The sequence below is a fragment of the Centruroides sculpturatus genome, unplaced genomic scaffold (genome assembly GCF_000671375.1).
Source record: "Centruroides sculpturatus isolate CEXI.00-Female unplaced genomic scaffold, Cexi_2.0 scaffold13, whole genome shotgun sequence".
NCBI lineage: Eukaryota > Metazoa > Arthropoda > Arachnida > Scorpiones > Buthidae > Centruroides > Centruroides sculpturatus.
Window position 1 is genome coordinate 1393859 of NW_019384405.1, and position 21400 is coordinate 1415258.

A 21400-nucleotide genomic window follows, 5' to 3' on the forward strand; every position below is an offset into this window, starting at 1 on the left:
TATAGCAACAAGTAAGATGACAAAACACTTTTATAACACAATTTACAAAAATGTAACAAATAGTGTTTTGTATTTTCTTGCATCACGTGTGGTACAGGGTCGAACAATTGCAAAACTAGAAATTTTATTTAATATTTTTAGCTTTTCATTTCAGATTGTTTTTATTTTAGGTGGATCCGACCCCACTGTGCCTAAAACATCACAGTTATTGTCATTAAATGATGCCCATTTTAAACAGTCGTCATATTTTTTGTATAATCTTAGATGATGAATCCTCACGCTATATAATAAGCATGCTTAACTTTAAACATTTTTATGTGTGCCAAACTTTTGGACTTTGAATAACAATAAAAAAAAGAGCTGATTGAAAAATAGGATGATTAAGTAATAAACTAAAAGCATGATTGAAAATATGGGTAACATACCGAAATTATGTGATATGTTACATGCCAGATAGTGTGTCTCAATGTGCCACAGGTTCGCCGTTGCCGAGCTAGAGGATCTTTCCAAGCTCTTGCTAAACAAAGCAGTCAACTGATAGCAAAATGAAATGTGCAAAAATCATGATTCTACATCTGTAGCCTTTTCCATTCAAATGTTATAAAAGACTAGTGACCATTGCAAAATTAATATGTAAACTGTCCAACAACGATCATGTATATTTCATTTCCTAACTTTCCATAATTTATTGTAATTGTATGTCTATATTTTCTTGACTCGAGAGTTAACAAAGAAGAATACTCTCAACAAAAATTAAAGTGTTAATTCAGAGAAATCACAGTGAGATGAGATCAAAACTCTCTATCAGAGCAGAAATTGTGTTCCGTATATGCTTGGATTTCAAAGCCATGGATTTCAAAGCAGATGCAACAAAGGATTGATTTTTTAATAACAAATGTACAAGAACTAAATTGGTTTTAATTAAGTTCTTTTTCTCTTCGTAGCAGGGTGGCGGAGGAGGTAGAGGCATCACTCTGTTGTTCTGGGAGAGCTAGGTTTGAATTTGGATAAGAATCATTGAAGAGTAATACTTTCAATAAGTATTGCAAAATTGAGGAACATTTAAAAAAACAAATTGGGATGATCTTATTGAAAACAGTATCCATTTCCCCTCATTTTTCTCAGTTTTTACTTGGAGGAGGGCCTTTTTTTCCGATTATTACTATATAGCAGTGTATTACATACATGAAGTTGGTCCCCCTAAATGTTTGTACTAACTAAAAATTTGTCATTCAATTGTTCTATGTTTGTATTGGATTGTTCAAAATTTTTGTACCATGATATTTTATTAGTTAGATGCAAATTTAAATCCCAGACAAGACCATAGAAAAATTTAGGACTCAGAGGTAGAGGCCCCTTTGCCATTAATTTTTTGAACAAATGACATATGTAAAATGTTTATCGACAGTCTTAAATTTAATAAAGAATTAAACTGACAGTCCTTTATCTGTCAGTAATCAGGTATTCGTCTATGCAAGGAATGGCCAGATTAGCAGGAGTCTCCTGTATATTTTTTGTAAAGTTTTACCATGTTAATTTAATGAATTAGTTCCTATAACAGAGATATTGAAAAAAAGTTATCACGTAATAATTGCCGCGCTAAATTGTTCGCTTCGTTTGTTAAAAACAGACACTGAAATTACGAAAATTTAAAAAGAAAAAAATTGAATTGAAATAGTGAATGAAAGAATGGCTCCACCGCAAACCGCTTATCAAGTGGAAAATTTTGATCCTTTTCCTAACGAAGATTTAATATGTAGCATTTGCGACTACGTTTTCTACGACCCAGTAGAATGCCCGTGTCGTCACGTTTACTGCCGAAATTGCATTTGCGATTGGTTGAGCTGTCAGAATACCTGCCCCGTTTGCAGGAAATCGGTTATTTTATACGAGCTTCAAGCCGTAGGGCCTATAATCAAAAATATGATAATGAAGTTGACCATTCGTTGTCCGAATTCCGAACACGGTTGCAAGCAGAATTTCGCCTTGGAGGAATACGATTCTCACTTATCTAATTGTGATTACGCAATAGTAAAATGCAATAAATGCCAAGAGGAAATGGTAATTAAAGATAGATTTAAACACGAGCAATTAGAATGCAATTATCGATTAATTCAATGCAAAAAATATTGCTCTCTCATGTTGCCCGCTAATGTAATGAAATCTCACAATTGCGCTGAAGAATTGACAAAGGAAATAGGAGATAAGAAGAAATTAATTAACGAATTAAAACATAATTTAAAATATTGTAAGAAACAATTCAATAAAGATGCAACATCGAGTCAAGTTGTTAACGATATTAGAGCGGGTAAATCATCTGCAGTTACTTTTATTAATAAAATGAAGAAACTTCTAGTTGATTTTTCAAGGCGTGTGCATCGAAAAGAACAGGCGAAAGAAACCAATAATCGTCCCGAAAATATTGATAATTCGTGGGAAGGCAATGGCATTGAATCAGATTTAATTAATGCCAATCGATTGCATTGCGCACCCGTATTTCATTGTTTCCGTGACGAAATTTTTAACCCATCGGATTCGAGTGAAGCAGAAATACGTAGCGTGATGACGACATTAGATGAACCCGGTGAATTTATAATACCAACACGCAGAAATATTGGTACCGAATGTTCTTCTGGTCATAATGAAAATAGTATGGCATCAACACCCAATGTATCAATTACAGCGGACGAGATGCAAGAACGGAAGAAATTTCACTCGGGTGTAAATATTTCACACGAAATGCAAAGGATTAAACATTTACCAATTGTAATGTTTACAATTCCAAATGTGAGAATGTCAAAACAACGGAAATTTTCTAATTCTACAAATGCAATTGGCAAACTAGAAACAAGGCAGATTCCATATTTAAACCAGGATAATGTCAAAAGAATAAAATTAAATCTAAAGACACCAGAAATAATTCAAAATCCTGGGACGTCATCGAAAGGAAGATTGAAAATTAATTGTATAAGTGAAAATGTATGCGATAGAAATATATTATTGCGAGAAACAAATGAGAGAGAATTGCCTTTAGATAATAATTCGCAGGTTCAGATGGAAGATCTCTGTATTCCTCCATTAGAAGATATAAATTCTACAAGAGATGTGGATAAATGCGAAATTTCTGAAGCACGGGGAGTTAATTATAAAGCTTTTAATCGCAAAAGCCGCGTTTTAAGAATTGTACGAAAACTATTTATAAACTGTTTAGCATCTAACCATTGCCGTTATAATGACGATAGCGATTTTGAATTATGCGGGAATTTTGATAAACCGGATAATACAGTAATGAAATAAATTTTGAAAAAACATGAATTAATTTAAATGCCAAAATTTGTTAATTAAATAAACGTATATATAATTAAATATTTTGTTTTCCTCTTTTTGGCCTGTGACCGTTCGTAGGGACTTTTTAATCGCACCCATCGTGGTTCTGTCAGACCCACGATGGGGTGGCCCATTGGCGAGGAACGGGATCCAACGTATTTCCAAGGTCGAATATACTGCCAGTGGGAAAATTAACACTGTTTTTCTAAAGAATAAGCTGTGTCGTTTGCATGTCTTGTGTATGTAAATTGCAATTTTGGAACTAATCCATCCTTCGTCAAAAAACCGCATCTAAAATACTATAAATAGAAGCAGAGTACTTTACGGTAAGTCTTAATCCTGTCCATCTCCCAAGGGGGGGAATTTCGACACGTATATTAAATACGTAAAAACACGTGCGTATTCGAATGCAGCGTTGTGTGAAAATTTCAAAGGAATCGGTAGGAAGAAACGAACATTACATTTTTATTTATATAAATAGATAGAAGATGATCCGCTTTAGTTCATTTTCGCAGAAAAGCGTAATGCCTCACAGAAAAGCAAACTTAGGGCGTCGTACTCGTAGCGCCATCTGTTGGACAAAAAAGCCTTAACCATAGATGATATCATTTAATTTATATGAATGTTTAACGGAATAATACACAGCCTAAGTCCACCCTGAGGTTTTATTCTAAATATTGGTGAAAGAATTTTTGAAATCGGATGAGTAGTTTCGGAGATTACCTGCTGCAAACAAACTTACAAACATTACCTCTTTTTAATAATAGTATAGATTGCAACTCGTATAATGTCCTTATTTCAGTTTTACATTTGAATAAAGTTAATTTCGGCGGAAGCCAAATCGAATTGTTTTATCGAGGCGATAAACATTGGCTTTCGTATGTAATTGATTTAATTAATTAACGAAAACACTCGTTTATTTGTTATCATACGTAAGTTTAATTAACAAGTGCGTAAGTAAGTGTATTATTAATTAAAACAAGATTGCTCGTCGCGAGCAGGGGCGCATCTACATAGGGACTAATAGGACTTAAGCCCTGGGACCCCAAGTGTCGAGTGCCCACAGAAATTGAATTATCATCATAAATTCTTAATACTTTTTCATTAACAATGAACACTTATCGTATAGTAAAAAATAGTTAATATTTATAATATAATAATAATGATAATTTATAGTANAAAAGCACTTACAAAAATTCAGAGAACAGAAATTAACTAGTGCAAAAAAAGTTATGTATACAACTGTGAAAGTTTTGTTCCATAAACCATGTATAGATGTGTGAAATTCGAGGTTTATATAATGTAATAAAAGCATTTAATCCTTTAAATTTTTAATAAATTCCTTTAACTAGAGGAAGTTGCACCTGCAGAAACGAAATTTGAGGTGCATGAGAAAATTATAACTCTTTCTATTTAACTATAAACATTCTCACGATCAATCCGTGAATAGTTTACAATTATCGACAAAATTCGTCATATTGTTGTCATTCTATCGCCACCTTTAATCTCACACCTGCTAAAACAATAGATCACCTGACGAATTTTCCCACCAAAAATGTATAAAAGCCATCCTCCTTCCCTTCTCGGGGGAGTCACCGATCGAATGTTCAAGAAGGACCTTCACTTCCCGTTGACCTGCTGAATTAATTAGAAGATCTTGTGCCAACTCGCACCTCCCTTTCGAAATAGCCGAAGTATCCGTCCGATACTATCACAGAGGTATGAAATATTATTGTAAACTCCCTCTCTCATCTGCGGAGTTTTGTAAAATTTTATTTAGTTAGCGCGTTAAATAAACCGTTGTTTGTTTTTAAATGGTGTCGTTACTCGACTTTGCTCACGCCTTATCATCGACCCCCTCCGACTCTCCTACACTCGCGTAATGAGTAACCGAACGTTACTACCATCCCTGACAAGAAAAGTAGTCACTGACCTGTGGCCGGGAGGAGAGGACTCTTCTTACCTCCCGGTGGCTCACAAATTGGTGTAGCAGGAGTGGGGTTTCGAACTAAAAACCCCTAGAAACATCACAGATGCCATAAAATATAGTCTTACAAATCTTAAACACAGCGTCACTGCTTCTTGTGTTTGTTTTCTGAACATAAAAATCTTTTGAGAAAGTGTTCATTGTCCGAACTGTTTGTTAACCGATTGCCCACTGTACTATAGAAATGATATGCAATAAAATTACTTAAATCTTGTACTAGAGGAAGGTAATAATACTAGTTTCTCTGTTCTAACATTGTGTAACTTTGTAGAAATATTCCTATTTATAGTCCAGCAATGTTAAATGAGAAAGGAGACAGTTTTTAAAAACTTTCACTATAATAAATATTTTTTCTTGTTTCACTAAATATTGCTATAGAGGAATTTGACTGTATTTTATTTACTAGTGGATAGTATAATGAATATGAATTACCAACTATTTGTGAATACTTTATTTTTTTTTAAATATCTCAGTAACAGTGATTTGTTTATGGAATTCCTATAATACTGGATTACTTAAAAAAATTTTTATACTATAAAATTCAAAAATGAAAATACAAACAGTCTTTTAGGTGTTTAAGCAATTGTTTCTCTGTGTTTTTCTAACTTGGCATGCTGACAATTGTTCTTGACTTAATTTTAAATTATTTATTTTTTGAAGACTATGATCTTTTATTTTTGAATCATAATTCCCTATCAGTTTCAATGGCCACAGTCAATATTTCTAATGCCAAACAACCTGCTTTATTATTGGGCTTTAAGATAATTTAATAAGGGATTGTTTATATATGTATATATACACCATGCCAATGAAAGCAATAGCTGACTGAGAGTCATGGAGAACAGTAGACACTAAAATCATTCCCAATCATTGATCAGTATGGTTATATCTAAATTAATAGTTCTGAAAGTGAAGATCGGATGGTGGTCCAGGTAGTATAATTGGTAACACACCTGCATGATAAGCAAAAGTTGAAGATTTGACACCCACTCTGTGCTGATTCTTTTCTTCCGGAAATTTTAAATTAGAAATATTATATTATAATTATTAAAATTATCATGAGATGGCAGCCTAACTGCCTACCTCTAGGCAAATTAAATGTAATTATTAATTTAGACCTATTTTAACCCAATAATATTGCAGCTCATTTGGCATTACTTAAAAATTGGGTTTCTGTATTGTTCATATACCAATATATTTTTTTACTGGTGTAACATTATAAAATGCTTCTTTTTTTTGAGCTAGAATTTAAGCTATAATGTAGCTTGGTTTATGATATTGTGCTTTGATGCTGGTTTCATTAAACCTACTTTGGCTATCAACTGGAAATATTTTTAATGACCTAAGAGACAAGAAATGAAGTCTTCTCTCATCTACTTACGTCTAGTAATTAATTTTCTATTTAATTATGTTTACCTGTAGTTATTGAGTATATTCAATTAAAACAGATCATTTATACTTATTTAAAATTTAAATGCACAAAAAGTAATCAGTTGTTTTTCCCTTCCAAAAAATTATTCAATGAATGATTGAAAGGAAGATAAATCACAAAAAATGAAAATTAATTATTCTGTTTTAATTAAATATGTTTTTAAAAATATATTTTAATGCCTTTTTGTACTTTATAACAATAAATATAATTATAAACAATATTATATTAGGTTAAAAGTGATTTGTCAAATGATAGTTATCAAGGATCGGTGCCAGTTAAATCTACCAATGAGGAAGAAGCCGTCGAAATGAAAAATAAAGAGAGCTGCGAATTATTAAAACATGAAGATAATGATTCTTGTGAGAAACTAATCCTCTGTCAGCAAGATGAATACGAATCATCCGAAGTGGATAAAACCATCAATGAGTCCACCCAATCCAAAAATATCCAAAGTAATTTTTAATTTTTTTACTTTTTGGCAAAATAGGTTCATTTACCAAATTTTTGTCAAAAAATTAAATCCATTTTCTTAAAAAATTACAGGTAAGATTTATAAAATTAAAGAAGAAAAGTATTGTCTTCCTTTATCTGGTAACTGCAGTTGTGGTTGTTGTTGTTTTTTGTTGTACCTGATCAAGGAAAACATTGTATAATTAGAACTTAAATTAATAATTCCAACTTGAGTTTTTCTAAATTATATGACTTTTTAATATATATTCTTCATTTATGTCATTCAACAGCCTTATCTATTCAAAATTTTTGATTGAGTTTAAAACTGATATTGTTTTCTTCAGTTACAGCCTGCTTTATTGTAGATCCTTGCAACATTTACATCAATTTTTGAGCACTTTCAAGTTTTCTGGCTCATTGTCAGAGATTTGCCCATGAAAGTACATAATATTCATATAATTTTCCCTATGAATATACTCCTGATAATGAGAGAAAAAGCTTTATCTAATTGATTTAAATGTTGTAGGATCTGCAGTATAATGTTTCCAAATTCTGGAAAGTCAGGGAAATAAAAATTGGTCAGGGAGAGTAAGGAAAATATGAGAAAAGTTAGAGAAAGTGAGGAAAATTAAGCATTTCCAAATGAAATACTATAATCAGTTCATATTTTTATTTATTGTTATATGACATACTAGGTCTGTAAACCCTCTGCCCCCTGGTGGAATAGGGAATTGGCTGCCAAACGAACTGCGGTACGGAGGGCGAGATGCAGGATCAGGACCACAGTTGACCTGGCGTTAAAATCTCTGAGAACCGATGAATATAGGACCCTTTTTAGGGACTACAAGGCGTTAATTAACAATACAAGAAGAAAGTCGTGGCAGGAGTTCTGCACCACCTCCAATCACAATGGACCGTGGTCAACTCCTTATTATACGGCCATTAGAAAGAAAAAACCTCTGACACCTCCGGCAACCATCTCAACTGATACTGGCAAGACAAACAACCTTAATGATACTTACCAAGCCATTTTCACCGACCTCTTCCCACCTGATAATCCAACCAACGACAATCCCAAGCAACAAGAAATCAGGAATCAAAGCCTAATTCCTCTTCTGACTGACGACGATAGACCTTTCACTTCTGAGGAGAGAAGAAGAGAATTTCATAAAATCAAGAAGCGTAAGGCCCCTGGCCCTGACTTGATTAACGGGCAGATGGCACAACATGCCTATGAGGCCATATCTACAACTTTCTTAATAATCTTTAATAAATGTTTGGATCTTAAGTACTTCCCAGCCATCTGGAAAGAAGCGGCCATAAGGCTAATCGCCAAGACTAAAGACACTTCTCCCACCAAGCCTTCTGACTACTGCCCCGTATCCCTCCTGGCTGTTTTGGGAAAGGTTCTTGATGCTCTAATGGGATCCTCCATCACTTGGAAAAAATGAATGCACTTCACCTAGCCCAATACGGGTTTAGGAGAAATAAGAGTGCCCACCAAGCAATAGGTAAGATCCTTGATTATGTCTGTGACGCCAAAAATGACGGGAAACACACGATGATGGTCTCGATTGATTTTAAGGGCGCTTTCGACCACGCGTGGTGGCCCGCCATCCTGACTAACCTCGCAAATCTCAAATGTCCACTCAACATCCATGAGCTCCTCGGAAGTTATTTATCAGGGAGGACTGCCCTAGCTATAGAACAAGGAACCATGATGTACAAAACCGCAATTACTAGGGGCTGCCCCCAAGGTTCCAAATCAGGCCCAATGCTTTGGAACATTCTTTATGATGGGCTACTCGACTCTCTCAATTCCTCTGACTTCCCAGGCAACCCTTATCTGCAAGGTTATGCAGACGATACTGTCGTCTTGCTTTCTCACCAAAATCATGAGGTTCTTCAACAACACACTAACAATTTCCTAAAAAGTATTCTCAACTGGAGTGAGGACAACTACCTCATCATTAACCATAATAAAAGTTACTGTATGGTCTTTCCTAAAGGGAATCCATTACGTAAAAAACCAACCATCCGCATCAAGGGCCAAAGGATCCAATGTGTAAATAGTATGAAATACCTTGGGGTAATCCTAGACTTCAAACTGACCTGGAGGGATCATACTCACTATGTGTACAATAAGGTAATACGTGTCAGCCACTCCCTCAGGAGTATAGCCCGAAACTACTGGGGGCTTGATCACAGGACCAGCCAACTTATCTATACAGGTGCAATCGAACCGATTCTAACATATGGAAGCGAAGAATGGGGCTACGCAGTCAACAACATCCATATCAGACGGAAACTGCTCTCCGCACAGCATAAAGCTGCAATTGCAACCACCAAATCTTATAGGACCACTCCAACCAATGCCCTCCTAGTCATCGCTGGGTTCCTTCCTATACACCTGGTAATTCTTGCAAGGTATCTAAGGAATTTACTTATAAAACTTCACTTTCGTAACATCACCAAATCTGAACTAAGGAAATTGATTTCCAAAATGCAACTCCCTGACTCCTTCAGCAAATTGATTGATGACATTTCTAACTATGGGATAGACCTCAACTGCAGTATCAACTGGCTCCACCCAGCTATTTCTTCCACCAATAGGATCTACTTTAATTTGCCAACCTCACTTACTGGGCTAAATTTCTTCACTGACAGCTCAAAAACCTGGGATGCTGTGGGTGCTTCTGCATGCCTGGTTGATAGCACTAAGAAACATCATTGGCAAGCTGCTCTTCGCCTGCGCAACCAGTGCTCTAATAACCAGGCGGAATCCCTGGCTATCCTCGCCACCCTGAAGTACATCAAGCAAAATATCTCCTGCTTCTCTGGAAAAACTGTCAACATCATCACAGACAGTCGTGTGGCACTCCACCAGATAAAGAATCAAAACCAAAAACTGCCAATCATTGACAATAGTCTCAACCTCCTTAACGAAATCAATAACTCAGCCTATATCAATTTCTACTGGGTTCAGGGTCACTCTGGAAATCCAGGTAATGAAAGGGCCGATAGGCTGGCTAAGAATGCTCACAAGATAGCTGATACCTATGCTTATGAGGCTATCCCTCTCTCCACCATTCACAGAGAGCTGCACGAACTACTCATCACTATCTGGCAAAAAGAGTGGGATACTGGCACCACTGGCCGACACACGTACAAATTTCTCCCAAGTGTCAGCACACGTCTTAACTTATCCTTCTTCCACACCAACCATGCCATCACCCAGCTTATCACGGCGCACGGGAACTTCTGTGCATACCTTAAACGTTTCCTCAAGAAAGGGAATGGTAATTGCACCTGTGACATTGTAGAAGAAGAGGATCCATTCCACGTCTTATTCACCTGCCCTAAGTACACCTCCTACCGCGGAAATCTGCGTAGTGTTGTGCAAGTGGAAGGTCATCATTGGCCCTGCAACTTCAGTGTCCTCCTCTCCTCAACACGGATCTTCCATGGACTAAAAAACTTCTGTAAACATCTACCATTAATGAACTTTTACAATGGATGCAGAGCGATAACCTAGTTGTCAGGCTTATTACTGCTATCATTATTGGGGCTAACCCCATTGTGTCCCTCCAATCCGCCACCGCATATCGATTCTGTTCTTGGTGGGCGGACATCTGTTATTAATTGTACAATTGCTACTTTTCAATACATACTCTCCTCTGTTTACTTCACACTTATTTGGACTGCACGCACCACTGTTTTTTTTTTTTCTTTTCTAGGATCTCATCCACTTGATCCCAGTCTAACGCTCTACAGTTCTCTCCTTTCCACCCCCTTTTCTCTCCCCCACCCCATTCCCTCCCCCTATCATTCTCTAACCCTCTCTATCACCCTCTTTCTCAGTGGCAACACCCCTGGGTATGCCATTTCTTTCGCTCACTATCACTATATGACATACTTTATTAAATTTTAGTTAATTTTTAGATAAAACCTGTTACTGCATTACTTTCTCACATGAAGTTCAGTTCAACTAACTACAATAGACCTATTTCAAATTTACCTTAGTAGTCTCAACTCTTGAATTTTATCTTTAGTGTTTGTGTTGCTACGTGTATAATTCAATTCTAAGCGACCTGCTGTAACAAGTGACATTTTCAATGTGCTGCAGTAAATGCCTGAGCTGACAGGTCATATTGTGACAGTTGCTACAGATCAAATTCATTTTACTACATGGAAAAATATTTTTTCTCGTATATTATTAAGTTTAAACTTACTTTCTAGTAGTTGACAATTCAAAATTATTACTTATTACACAGCAAAAAAATTGAGCGTAACCAACTTGGAATAAAGACTCCTAACAGTAAGTTGTTGTTAAGATATTTTTTAAAGAAAAATAATAGCAGCTATGTTTAAACACTATTTTAAACTACAGTATATATTAAAAAGTTTTAATTACTGTTTTAACAATTCTGATGTGTTTAAAGATCAAAGATGGTCTTTTTTAACATGAAAAAAAAATGTTCAAATATTATATTGCACACATTATATTATGTATCTTGCATGAGAAACTAGCTTGGTTATTTTACAAGTTTCTATTTCCTATCAATGCCATATTAAATATTAAAAGTAGTGTAATGATGATCATATGAAGATGAGAGGAGGAGAAGGAAAATTATTAAGCCAAGGATTAAGTAAATATAGACCTAACTTGAACATTGAATTAGACTATAAAATGTCAGGAAAATAAGAAATTTAGGGTTGGAAAATCGTGGAAATGGGATATCATTTTGATTTATGAACCATGCAATAAAGCAGAATATAGTGGATCAGGTTTAAAATATGTATTTTGGCTATTTCAGATTATAGCAAAACTTTGATATAATGGAATAATTCAGACGGGTGTCTGTTAAAGCTGAAAATCTGTTATTTAATAACGTAGATTTTTCCAAATGCACGTGTTAAAAAGATTGACAATTTAGTTAGTTTATCTGTTTTTACTTACAATATACATTTATTTGATTAAAATTTAATATGAATAAGAAGTTTAATTTCACATGAAAGTTTTTATACGTATTATTGCTTATGTATTACCCATAGTTCGGAGACTGTAATAAACAAGTACAGTCGATCCCCCTATAAGACAGTAGGTACGTTTCGTTCTTTATGAATCAATTTTGTAGGAATCACAGCCAATCACAGCCCGACACGTGTGAAGTTTACAGACTACGGCTGTTTGAAAGGTTTTCTTCCATAAAATTAATCGATTCTAGACTAATCCGACTCAACATTTCCAAAATATGTATATTTTTTTTGGAAATAATCCGTATAAACTATGCTATAAACAAAAAATTGTAGGATTACTTACCGAGTGTGCACCATTCGACATCGCCATTGCTCAAGCTTGTTTTTGTCGCGGAACAGCGCAGCAAACCGCGGGCGCAATTTCTGATGTTATTTTTCTGCAAAAACTTTGTTGAACTTTGGAGACATCATTAATATAAATAATTTTAATTGCCGTTGAATAAGAAATGTTTCTTTCACAAGAAATGTATAAAATTACAGTACTGTATTAGACTTACAGTACCTAATTTACATACTGTACAGACGATAGCTCACCTAAACTCTCCATAGCGTGGCTCTAGACGGCGGAAAGTATATATATAATTATAATAAATTAAGTTAATATATAATTATATATACAGTACCTAATTTATATACAATTATATGTACAGATGATACTAAACTCAATTTACCTGCCTAAACTGTCCGTAGCATGGCGCTGGACAGCGGAAAGTAGTTCGGCTGCCCGATGACGTTTTACGTAATTATAGGAGTTTTTTTACCGTTGTTTACGGATACCGCCACAATTTTTTTGCCATCTTATAGGAATCGTAATTATAGGAACCCGTCTTATAGGGGGATCTACTGTATACAATCTAAGTCAAAATAAACAAACAAACATTTTTTGTAAAATACGCTTCATAAGCAGTGGCTTTTGGATTTGAGAAAAAACTTAATTTAATTACATATAAAAAGCATTTTAAAATTAACATGGTGTTAATTTTCGTATGACGTACAGACCGGAAATTTTCTCTCTTAAATGTGAAGTGTATTAAATTGAGGTTTTATTGTAATTCCATTCTCTTATTTGTGCTGTTTTTTAAAGATCATTTATGTGGAATATATTTAAAAGGCCAATAAAATCATAACACCCATTTTATTTATTTATTTATGATGATCTATAGAATGAAAAATACTTTTATCATAGGATATAATAGATGTAGATTTGGTTTTCTTTTAGTAACAGCAAATTTATGTATTATGTATATAGTTTGGGCTTTTTTCTCCCTGTAACTTTATATGTTAAAGATGATATTTTATTAAATACTTACATTTATTTTCTATTAAATCTTAAATTGTTATAAAATTACTTTGACATCATGGATTTGCTCATTAACTGATTCAATGTGTTTGAGAAGACCAAAAGATACACTTAAAGAAGGAAGTTTAAGAAAAGGAGAATTTGTTATATTGAAGAAAGTCAAAGTTTAACCTTCCATATCTGGTAGAATAACATGACAAACAAATAGTTGATTTTAATTACCATTCAGATTCTTAAATTGAGTGCTCTTCTAATAAATGCTGGATGTGACACAGTAGAATTTTTATAAGAATTTAGACAGAAAAACATAGAATCAAAACATGTCTAGTTTTAATCTCTTAATTTATTATGTTCAATGATATTGGTTATTTAATAATGGCAACTACAGAATTAATATTATATTAAAAAACAAAATTAATTAATATAAAATAATAACAATATACACTGGGCCCTCGTATAACACGTTATATGGGTCAGTATTTATAAAATGTGTTTCTAACTTTTTGATTATTTTGCTGTTATACCACACTCGCAGTTTATACATAACAAATGTGGTTTGCATAATGCAGGACATACAGGGGTTTGCTGTATATATATATATTTTTTTTAAGACTAATATGCATCCTTAGTGTGATAATTAAAGTATAATTTGAATTCAAACCTTGATATATTTATAAATACTAGTTTAATATATTTCTTTTAAAATAATTATTAGTTCTGGAAAACAAAGAATTGGAATGTGTAGAAGAAGATTCTCAATCAGACGAACAAGCCACCGTTATTGAGTTATTGAACACGGAGTTTACTACATCACAAATAGATGCTGCTCAGTTTATTGAAACACACAGTGATGATATTCCAGGTATGTTATTTTGGATTATTCATCTTGGACATAACTGGAAACTGAATATTCATCCAGATATAAATTAAAAGCCTGAATTATAATGTTAATCATTTAAAAATAAGAATAATAAATATAGTTTTTGGCTATTTCATAGATATTTAAATTATTTATTATTATAAAAAGGAATCAATATTTCAGATGTTAATTTAGTAAAATGCAGTACAGATAACAGAGAAGAAAACAGCAACATTAATGAAATTCCAGACATGCATTTTCCCACAGACACCTTTCAGAATACAGATGATGTGAAGGTAAGCAATGAAGTTATTCTGCATTTATCCAATGTAGCCACATACATTAAAATTTACTCTAACTTATTTAGGTAGAATATATCTCATCCATTCGGGAAGAAGAAATTAAAGAAATCTATCAGAAAGAGGGGGAAGTGGATGATGTCAAAAACATTGATATAGATGTGCACAGCAATGTCAGAGTGGAACCCAGTGGACTGGATACTAGTAGTATGAATTTAGAAGATTTTACCAGCCAACGTGTGGAAGGAAACACTCCAGAACACTGCAGTGATGTTGAAATTGTTAATAATGAATTAGAAAACTCAAATGTTGTTGAGATTTCCGAAGAACAAACTGTTAATAGAACTGAAGACATACCAATGGCACAAACTCCGGAAAAAGCTCCACAAACAACCAAAATAGAACCAGTTAAACAATGTAAGTATATTGTTTTATTCCAGCAACATACATATAGTCATATTAACGTGCATTTTCCAAATTTTGGGATTTGTAACTGGCAAAGAAAGGACTGTACTAACTTTTATCCTTATAAATATATCATTCTTTTAACATTTGCTCTTTTATTTTTCTTAATTTCTCATAATTTTCATTCATGCACTAGCAATTTTTCCCTAGTTCTTCCTCTTGCATGCTTACTGTTTACAGTATTTACATATAATTCTCTCTCTTTCTTTCTCATTTAAGTAATGTTTAAATTTATCAAATATCATCAACATTCACCATTTTCTTTTAGTGGAAAGTCCTTCAGAAGTTGTAGAGGAACCAGAAACACCACCCTCAGAGGGTAGTAATGCAGATGTTCCCATTAGGAGAAAGAGAAAGTTACCAATAGAACTGCAAGAGTTGCCACACCTAACAGGATGGTCAAGAATGGCTTCGGGATTGTTGGAGAAAGTGGGTAAATATAGAGGTTCGGGTCGACTGGTGGGTGCCGCTCATTGGTTTTTACAACCCGGTATGAAGTTTTTCATTTGTTTACCCAATTTTTTTCATATATGTAATTGACAATTGAATGATTCATTTTAGTTACACCTGCTGATGCTCCAGGATATTATGATATAGTGAAGAAACCTATGGATTTTTCTACTATCAAAAAGAAATTAGAAGTGAGAATAACCATTAATTTTCATAAAAATCATCTTTAAATAATTACAATTAAGAATTGTCTGAAACTTGGTACCATGTTCAAAATTCAATAAACAAACTACTAAAGCCAGATGAATTGGTAAATTATCAGGCTATATTAAGGCTAAGTTAATAATTAGATACAAAGTAATTTGTCTACAGGTAGGCAATTGAGCTGGCAGTTAGGCAATGCTTCATTATTAGATTCAATGTACCAAAATTGAAGGATCATATTTTATTCTGGTTGATTGCTATTTGATTTGATGTATCTGATGATAAACATTTATGTTTAAAAACATCAATAGTGAGGATTGAAATAATTTTTTTTTGATAACAAAGTCCTAAAGTTTAATTTTAATATTTCATAAAATATTTTAGGGTGGCCAATATAAAAATTTGGAAGAATTTCACGCCGACATGATGCTAGTGAAAGCCAATTGCGATTTATACAATCCTCCAGGACACGAAGCGAGAACGGACGGAGAAGAGGTTTTCACTTTTTACCTGCAAGAGTATAATAGAATTGTTGAAAAGTGGCAGAAAGTGAGTCTCTTTCTTTTCATTCTTTAAGGCAGAAAGAAATTTCACAAAATCTAAATAACAATTTCTGATTTTCAGAGCCACTTGTTGTCCAGCTCTCGACGTTCCAAATCTAGTAAAGAGTAAATATTAGCAACATGACTCATTCTGTATTTAAGTTTGTTCTTTCCGATTTTTTAAAAATCGACTCAAAAATGTCTTCCATCATTTTAATTGTAAATTTATCTGAAGATTCGTTGTGTAAATGATACTCTTTAATTAGATTTAAATGAATTTTACATCGTCCTTAATGGGGATTTGTTCCAAATTGCCATTAAGTCCTTCTGTTTCTTTTTTTAATCTGTAAATAGATTTCATTAAATTTTTCTTACAATCATTATTTTATTCTATCATTTTACTAATAAAATTATTTAATTTATACTAACAAAATTGCAACTTTATTGGACCATACAAGAAAATTTTGGACGTACCAAAACAAAAGTGACAACTTGAAATTTATAAAATGACATTCTGTTATACATTTTTTATTCTAAATTATAAATTCTGCCATAGAATATTCAAATTTCAAAATATAACCACAGAATACAACTTGTTCATCGATAAATTTGTAAGCTTCAGCATATGTTTTCACATTGCTTTACATATTTTCTACATTTATGAATTCCATTAATTTCTGCTGGTTTATTTTTCTCAGACATTATTGAATTATGTACCAGATGTCACACAATGTCAACTGTCTGTCTGAGAAAAGTTAAAACACCGTACAATGAATGTGATTTTTCAAAAAAAAAAAAAAAAAAGAATTCAAATTGTATGATTTGAATAAATCATTTTTTTTTAATGTAAATACCAAAAATATAAAACACAAAACAAAAATTTAGTGAGAACTTCAGAAAGTTTTTTCTTGTATTTGATAAATTTTAAACATTAATCCTTCAATCGAATATCAAGTATTATATACAGAGTGTACCAGAAACACCTGAAAGCTTTTTAAAATAAAGAATTTCTTCAGGAAAAAGTATAAATATTTATTGCCTTGCACAGATAAATTCTTTTTTAAATGGAGAATGAATGTATATCACCATTATTTCCTGAATGTAACATTTTGTAAAGGACTACCTTTCTGATAAACGAATTCTTATAGTCTGTCCGGAAAAGATGCCTTAACTCGCAGCAACATGTTTTGTGGAATCTCCTGAATGCATCAATGAATTCAATCTTTTGGCACTTTAAAACTAGCTGAGTGTGTCTCGTAAACTTTATATTTCAGGTAGCTCCACAAAAAAATCCAACACTGTTGGGTCTGGCAATTGAGCAGACTAGGGGATTCCCCAAAGTGAGAAATCACTTTATCTGGAAACATTTCTTGCAGAAGTTCAGGGTACACTGAACATAATGATAAAGTTTTAAATATCTATACGTGCCCAGTGCCGTAACTAGCCATTCCTGTGCCCTGTGCAAGAATGCATTTAAGCCTCTTAATTAATTAGGTTTGGGAAAGTAATAAAACTAATACATGCATTTTGGGCCCTTCTTCCAAGTAAGTCCTGTGCAGATGCACCTGTTGCACCTGCCTAGTTACGGCACTGTACATGCCAAATATTAATAGAAAAAGGTAATGTATACCACCATCTGTCGGCATTATATAAAAATTGAGCATAGTGATGTGTTATATTACAATGAGCTGTAATGGGTGTCCTGTGAATTAAATTTAAAAACCATCAGGTGTTTCTGGCATAACAATGGAGACATTTATTTTTAAAGAAGTAAAATATCAATTTTTATTGATAAAACCTCTAAATTTTATGATACCAATGTAAAGTATAGCAACAAATAAGATGACAAAACACTTTTATAACTTTTACAAAAATGTAACAAATAGTGTTTTGTATTTTCTTGCATCACGTGTGGTACAGGGTCGAACAATTGCAAAACTAGAAATTTTATTTAATATTTTTAGCTTTTCATTTCAGATTGTTTTTATTTTAGGTGGATCCGACCCCACTGTGCCTAAAACATCACAGTTATTGTCATTAAATGATGCCCATTTTAAACAGTCGTCATATTTTTTGTATAATCTTAGATGATGAATCCTCACGCTATATAATAAGCATGCTTAACTTTAAACATTTTTATGTGTGCCAAACTTTTGGACTTTGAATAACAATAAAAAAAAGAGCTGATTGAAAAATAGGATGATTAAGTAATAAACTAAAAGCATGATTGAAAATATGGGTAACATACCGAAATTATGTGATATGTTACATGCCAGATAGTGTGTCTCAATGTGCCACAGGTTCGCCGTTGCCGAGCTAGAGGATCTTTCCAAGCTCTTGCTAAACAAAGCAGTCAACTGATAGCAAAATGAAATGTGCAAAAATCATGATTCTACATCTGTAGCCTTTTCCATTCAAATGTTATAAAAGACTAGTGACCATTGCAAAATTAATATGTAAACTGTCCAACAACGATCATGTATATTTCATTTCCTAACTTTCCATAATTTATTGTAATTGTATGTCTATATTTTCTTGACTCGAGAGTTAAAAAAGAAGAATACTCTCAACAAAAATTAAAGTGTTAATTCAGAGAAATCACAGTGAGATGAGATCAAAACTCTCTATCAGAGCAGAAATTGTGTTCCGTATATGCTTGGATTTCAAAGCCATGGATTTCAAAGCAGATGCAACAAAGGATTGATTTTTTAATAACAAATGTACAAGAACTAAATTGGTTTTAATTAAGTTCTTTTTCTCTTCGTAGCAGGGTGGCGGAGGAGGTAGAGGCATCACTCTGTTGTTCTGGGAGAGCTAGGTTTGAATTTGGATAAGAATCATTGAAGAGTAATACTTTCAATAAGTATTGCAAAATTGAGGAACATTTAAAAAAACAAATTGGGATGATCTTATTGAAAACAGTATCCATTTCCCCTCATTTTTCTCAGTTTTTACTTGGAGGAGGGCCTTTTTTTCCGATTATTACTATATAGCAGTGTATTACATACATGAAGTTGGTCCCCCTAAATGTTTGTACTAACTAAAAATTTGTCATTCAATTGTTCTATGTTTGTATTGGATTGTTCAAAATTTTTGTACCATGATATTTTATTAGTTAGATGCAAATTTAAATCCCAGACAAGACCATAGAAAAATTTAGGACTCAGAGGTAGAGGCCCCTTTGCCATTAATTTTTTGAACAAATGACATATGTAAAATGTTTATCGACAGTCTTAAATTTAATAAAGAATTAAACTGACAGTCCTTTATCTGTCAGTAATCAGGTATTCGTCTATGCAAGGAATGGCCAGATTAGCAGGAGTCTCCTGTATATTTTTTGTAAAGTTTTACCATGTTAATTTAATGAATTAGTTCCTATAACAGAGATATTGAAAAAAAGTTATCACGTAATAATTGCCGCGCTAAATTGTTCGCTTCGTTTGTTAAAAACAGACACTGAAATTACGAAAATTTAAAAAGAAAAAAATTGAATTGAAATAGTGAATGAAAGAATGGCTCCACCGCAAACCGCTTATCAAGTGGAAAATTTTGATCCTTTTCCTAACGAAGATTTAATATGTAGCATTTGCGACTACGTTTTCTACGACCCAGTAGAATGCCCGTGTCGTCACGTTTACTGCCGAAATTGCATTTGCGATTGGTTGAGTTGTCAGAATACCTGCCCCATTTGCAGGAAATCGGTTATTTTATACGAACTTCAAGCCGTAGGGCCTATAATCAAAAATATGATAATGAAGTTGACCATTCGTTGTCCGAATTCCGAACACGGTTGCAAGCAGAATTTCGCCTTGGAGGAATACGATTCTCACTTATCTAATTGTGATTATGTAGTAGTAAAATGCAATAAATGCCAAGAGGAAATGGTAATTAAAGATAGATTTAAACACGAGCAATTAGAATGCAATTATCGATTAATTCAATGCAAAAAATATTGCTCTCTCATGTTGCCCGCTAATGTAATGAAATCTCACAATTGCGCTGAAGAATTGACAAAGGAAATAGGAGATAAGAAGAAATTAATTAACGAATTAAAACATAATTTAAAATATTGTAAGAAACAATTCAATAAAGATGCAACATCGAGTCAAGTTGTTAACGATATTAGAGCGGGTAAATCATCTGCAGTTACTTTTATTAATAAAATGAAGAAACTTCTAGTTGATTTTTCAAGGCGTGTGCATCGAAAAGAACAGGCGAAAGAAACCAATAATCGTCCCGAAAATATTGATAATTCGTGGGAAGGCAATGGCATCGAATCAGATTTAATTAATGCCAATCGATTGCATTGCGCACCCATATTTCATTGTTTCCGTGACGAAATTTTTAACCCATCGGATTCGAGTGAAGCAGAAATACGTAGCGTGATGACGACATTAGATGAACCCGGTGAATTTATAATACCAACACGCAGAAATATTGGTACCGAATGTTCTTCTGGTCATAATGAAAATAGTATGGCATCAACACCCAATGTATCAATTACAGCGGACGAGATGCAAGAACGGAAGAAATTTCACTCGGGTGTAAATATTTCACACGAAATGCAAAGGATTAAACATTTACCAATTGTAATGTTTACAATTCCAAATGTGAGAATGTCAAAACAACGGAAATTTTCTAATTCTACAAATGCAATTGGNTGATTTCTTAATTAATCTAACAAAAAATGGGGCCCTATTGAATGTCAAAAAGCCCTAGACCCCAAAAAACCTCGATCCGCGCCCTGGCTGCAGCCAATTACCATGATGATCCATTTCTATTTCTAAGCACGTGTGAAAAGAATGGTGTGTGGCAGCTGACAGTCACCGAGAAAAGTCGGTCAGCAAACGAAAAAGATGCGGAAGAGGAGTTTAAAAAGAAGCTGGAAAACATGATAAAGGAAGAACTAACTCCTGCTGCAGTGTACAATACTTCTGATAATGATATATTTTTCAAAATGAAACCTTTCAAAAACTCTTGCTGCTAAGAACAAAAAGGATCAGAGAATTTTGGAATCGATTAAGCATCCCTATCCACATACAGTT

The 21400-nt window shown here is 33.5% G+C and overlaps 3 protein-coding genes across 3 annotated transcripts; all 3 read left to right on the forward strand.

The window, feature by feature from the left end:
- Positions 1 to 658: 658 nt before the first annotated feature.
- LOC111618837 lies at positions 659 to 3346 on the forward strand. The gene has a single exon (XM_023360436.1). The coding sequence runs from the start codon at positions 1690 to 1692 to the stop codon at positions 3295 to 3297; it is 1608 nt and encodes a 535-aa protein (XP_023216204.1). The 5' UTR covers positions 659 to 1689; the 3' UTR covers positions 3298 to 3346.
- A 2888-nt stretch (positions 3347 to 6234) lies between these two features.
- On the forward strand, positions 6235 to 16736 carry LOC111618796 (bromodomain-containing factor 1-like). Its single transcript, XM_023360365.1, has 9 exons — positions 6235 to 6246; positions 6976 to 7198; positions 14252 to 14398; positions 14579 to 14691; positions 14763 to 15111; positions 15428 to 15649; positions 15721 to 15800; positions 16198 to 16362; positions 16438 to 16736. Exons 1-9 carry the CDS (start codon positions 6235 to 6237, stop codon positions 16483 to 16485), a joined length of 1359 nt encoding a protein of 452 aa, XP_023216133.1. The 3' UTR covers positions 16486 to 16736.
- A 2285-nt stretch (positions 16737 to 19021) lies between these two features.
- On the forward strand, positions 19022 to 21019 carry LOC111618797 (E3 ubiquitin-protein ligase PDZRN3-like). The gene has a single exon (XM_023360366.1). The coding sequence runs from the start codon at positions 19868 to 19870 to the stop codon at positions 21017 to 21019; it is 1152 nt and encodes a 383-aa protein (XP_023216134.1). The 5' UTR covers positions 19022 to 19867.
- The last annotated feature ends 381 nt before the right edge of the window (positions 21020 to 21400 follow it).

Coding starts and splice junctions, on each gene's coding strand:
- LOC111618837 (XM_023360436.1), top strand. CDS start 1,690: ATGGCTCCACCGCAAACCGCTTATCAAGTGGAAAATTTTGATCCTTTT.
- LOC111618796 (XM_023360365.1), top strand. Junction 14,692..14,762: donor AGAATACAGATGATGTGAAG/GTAAGCAATGAA, acceptor TAACTTATTTAG/GTAGAATATATCTCATCCAT. Junction 15,650..15,720: donor TCATTGGTTTTTACAACCCG/GTATGAAGTTTT, acceptor GATTCATTTTAG/TTACACCTGCTGATGCTCCA.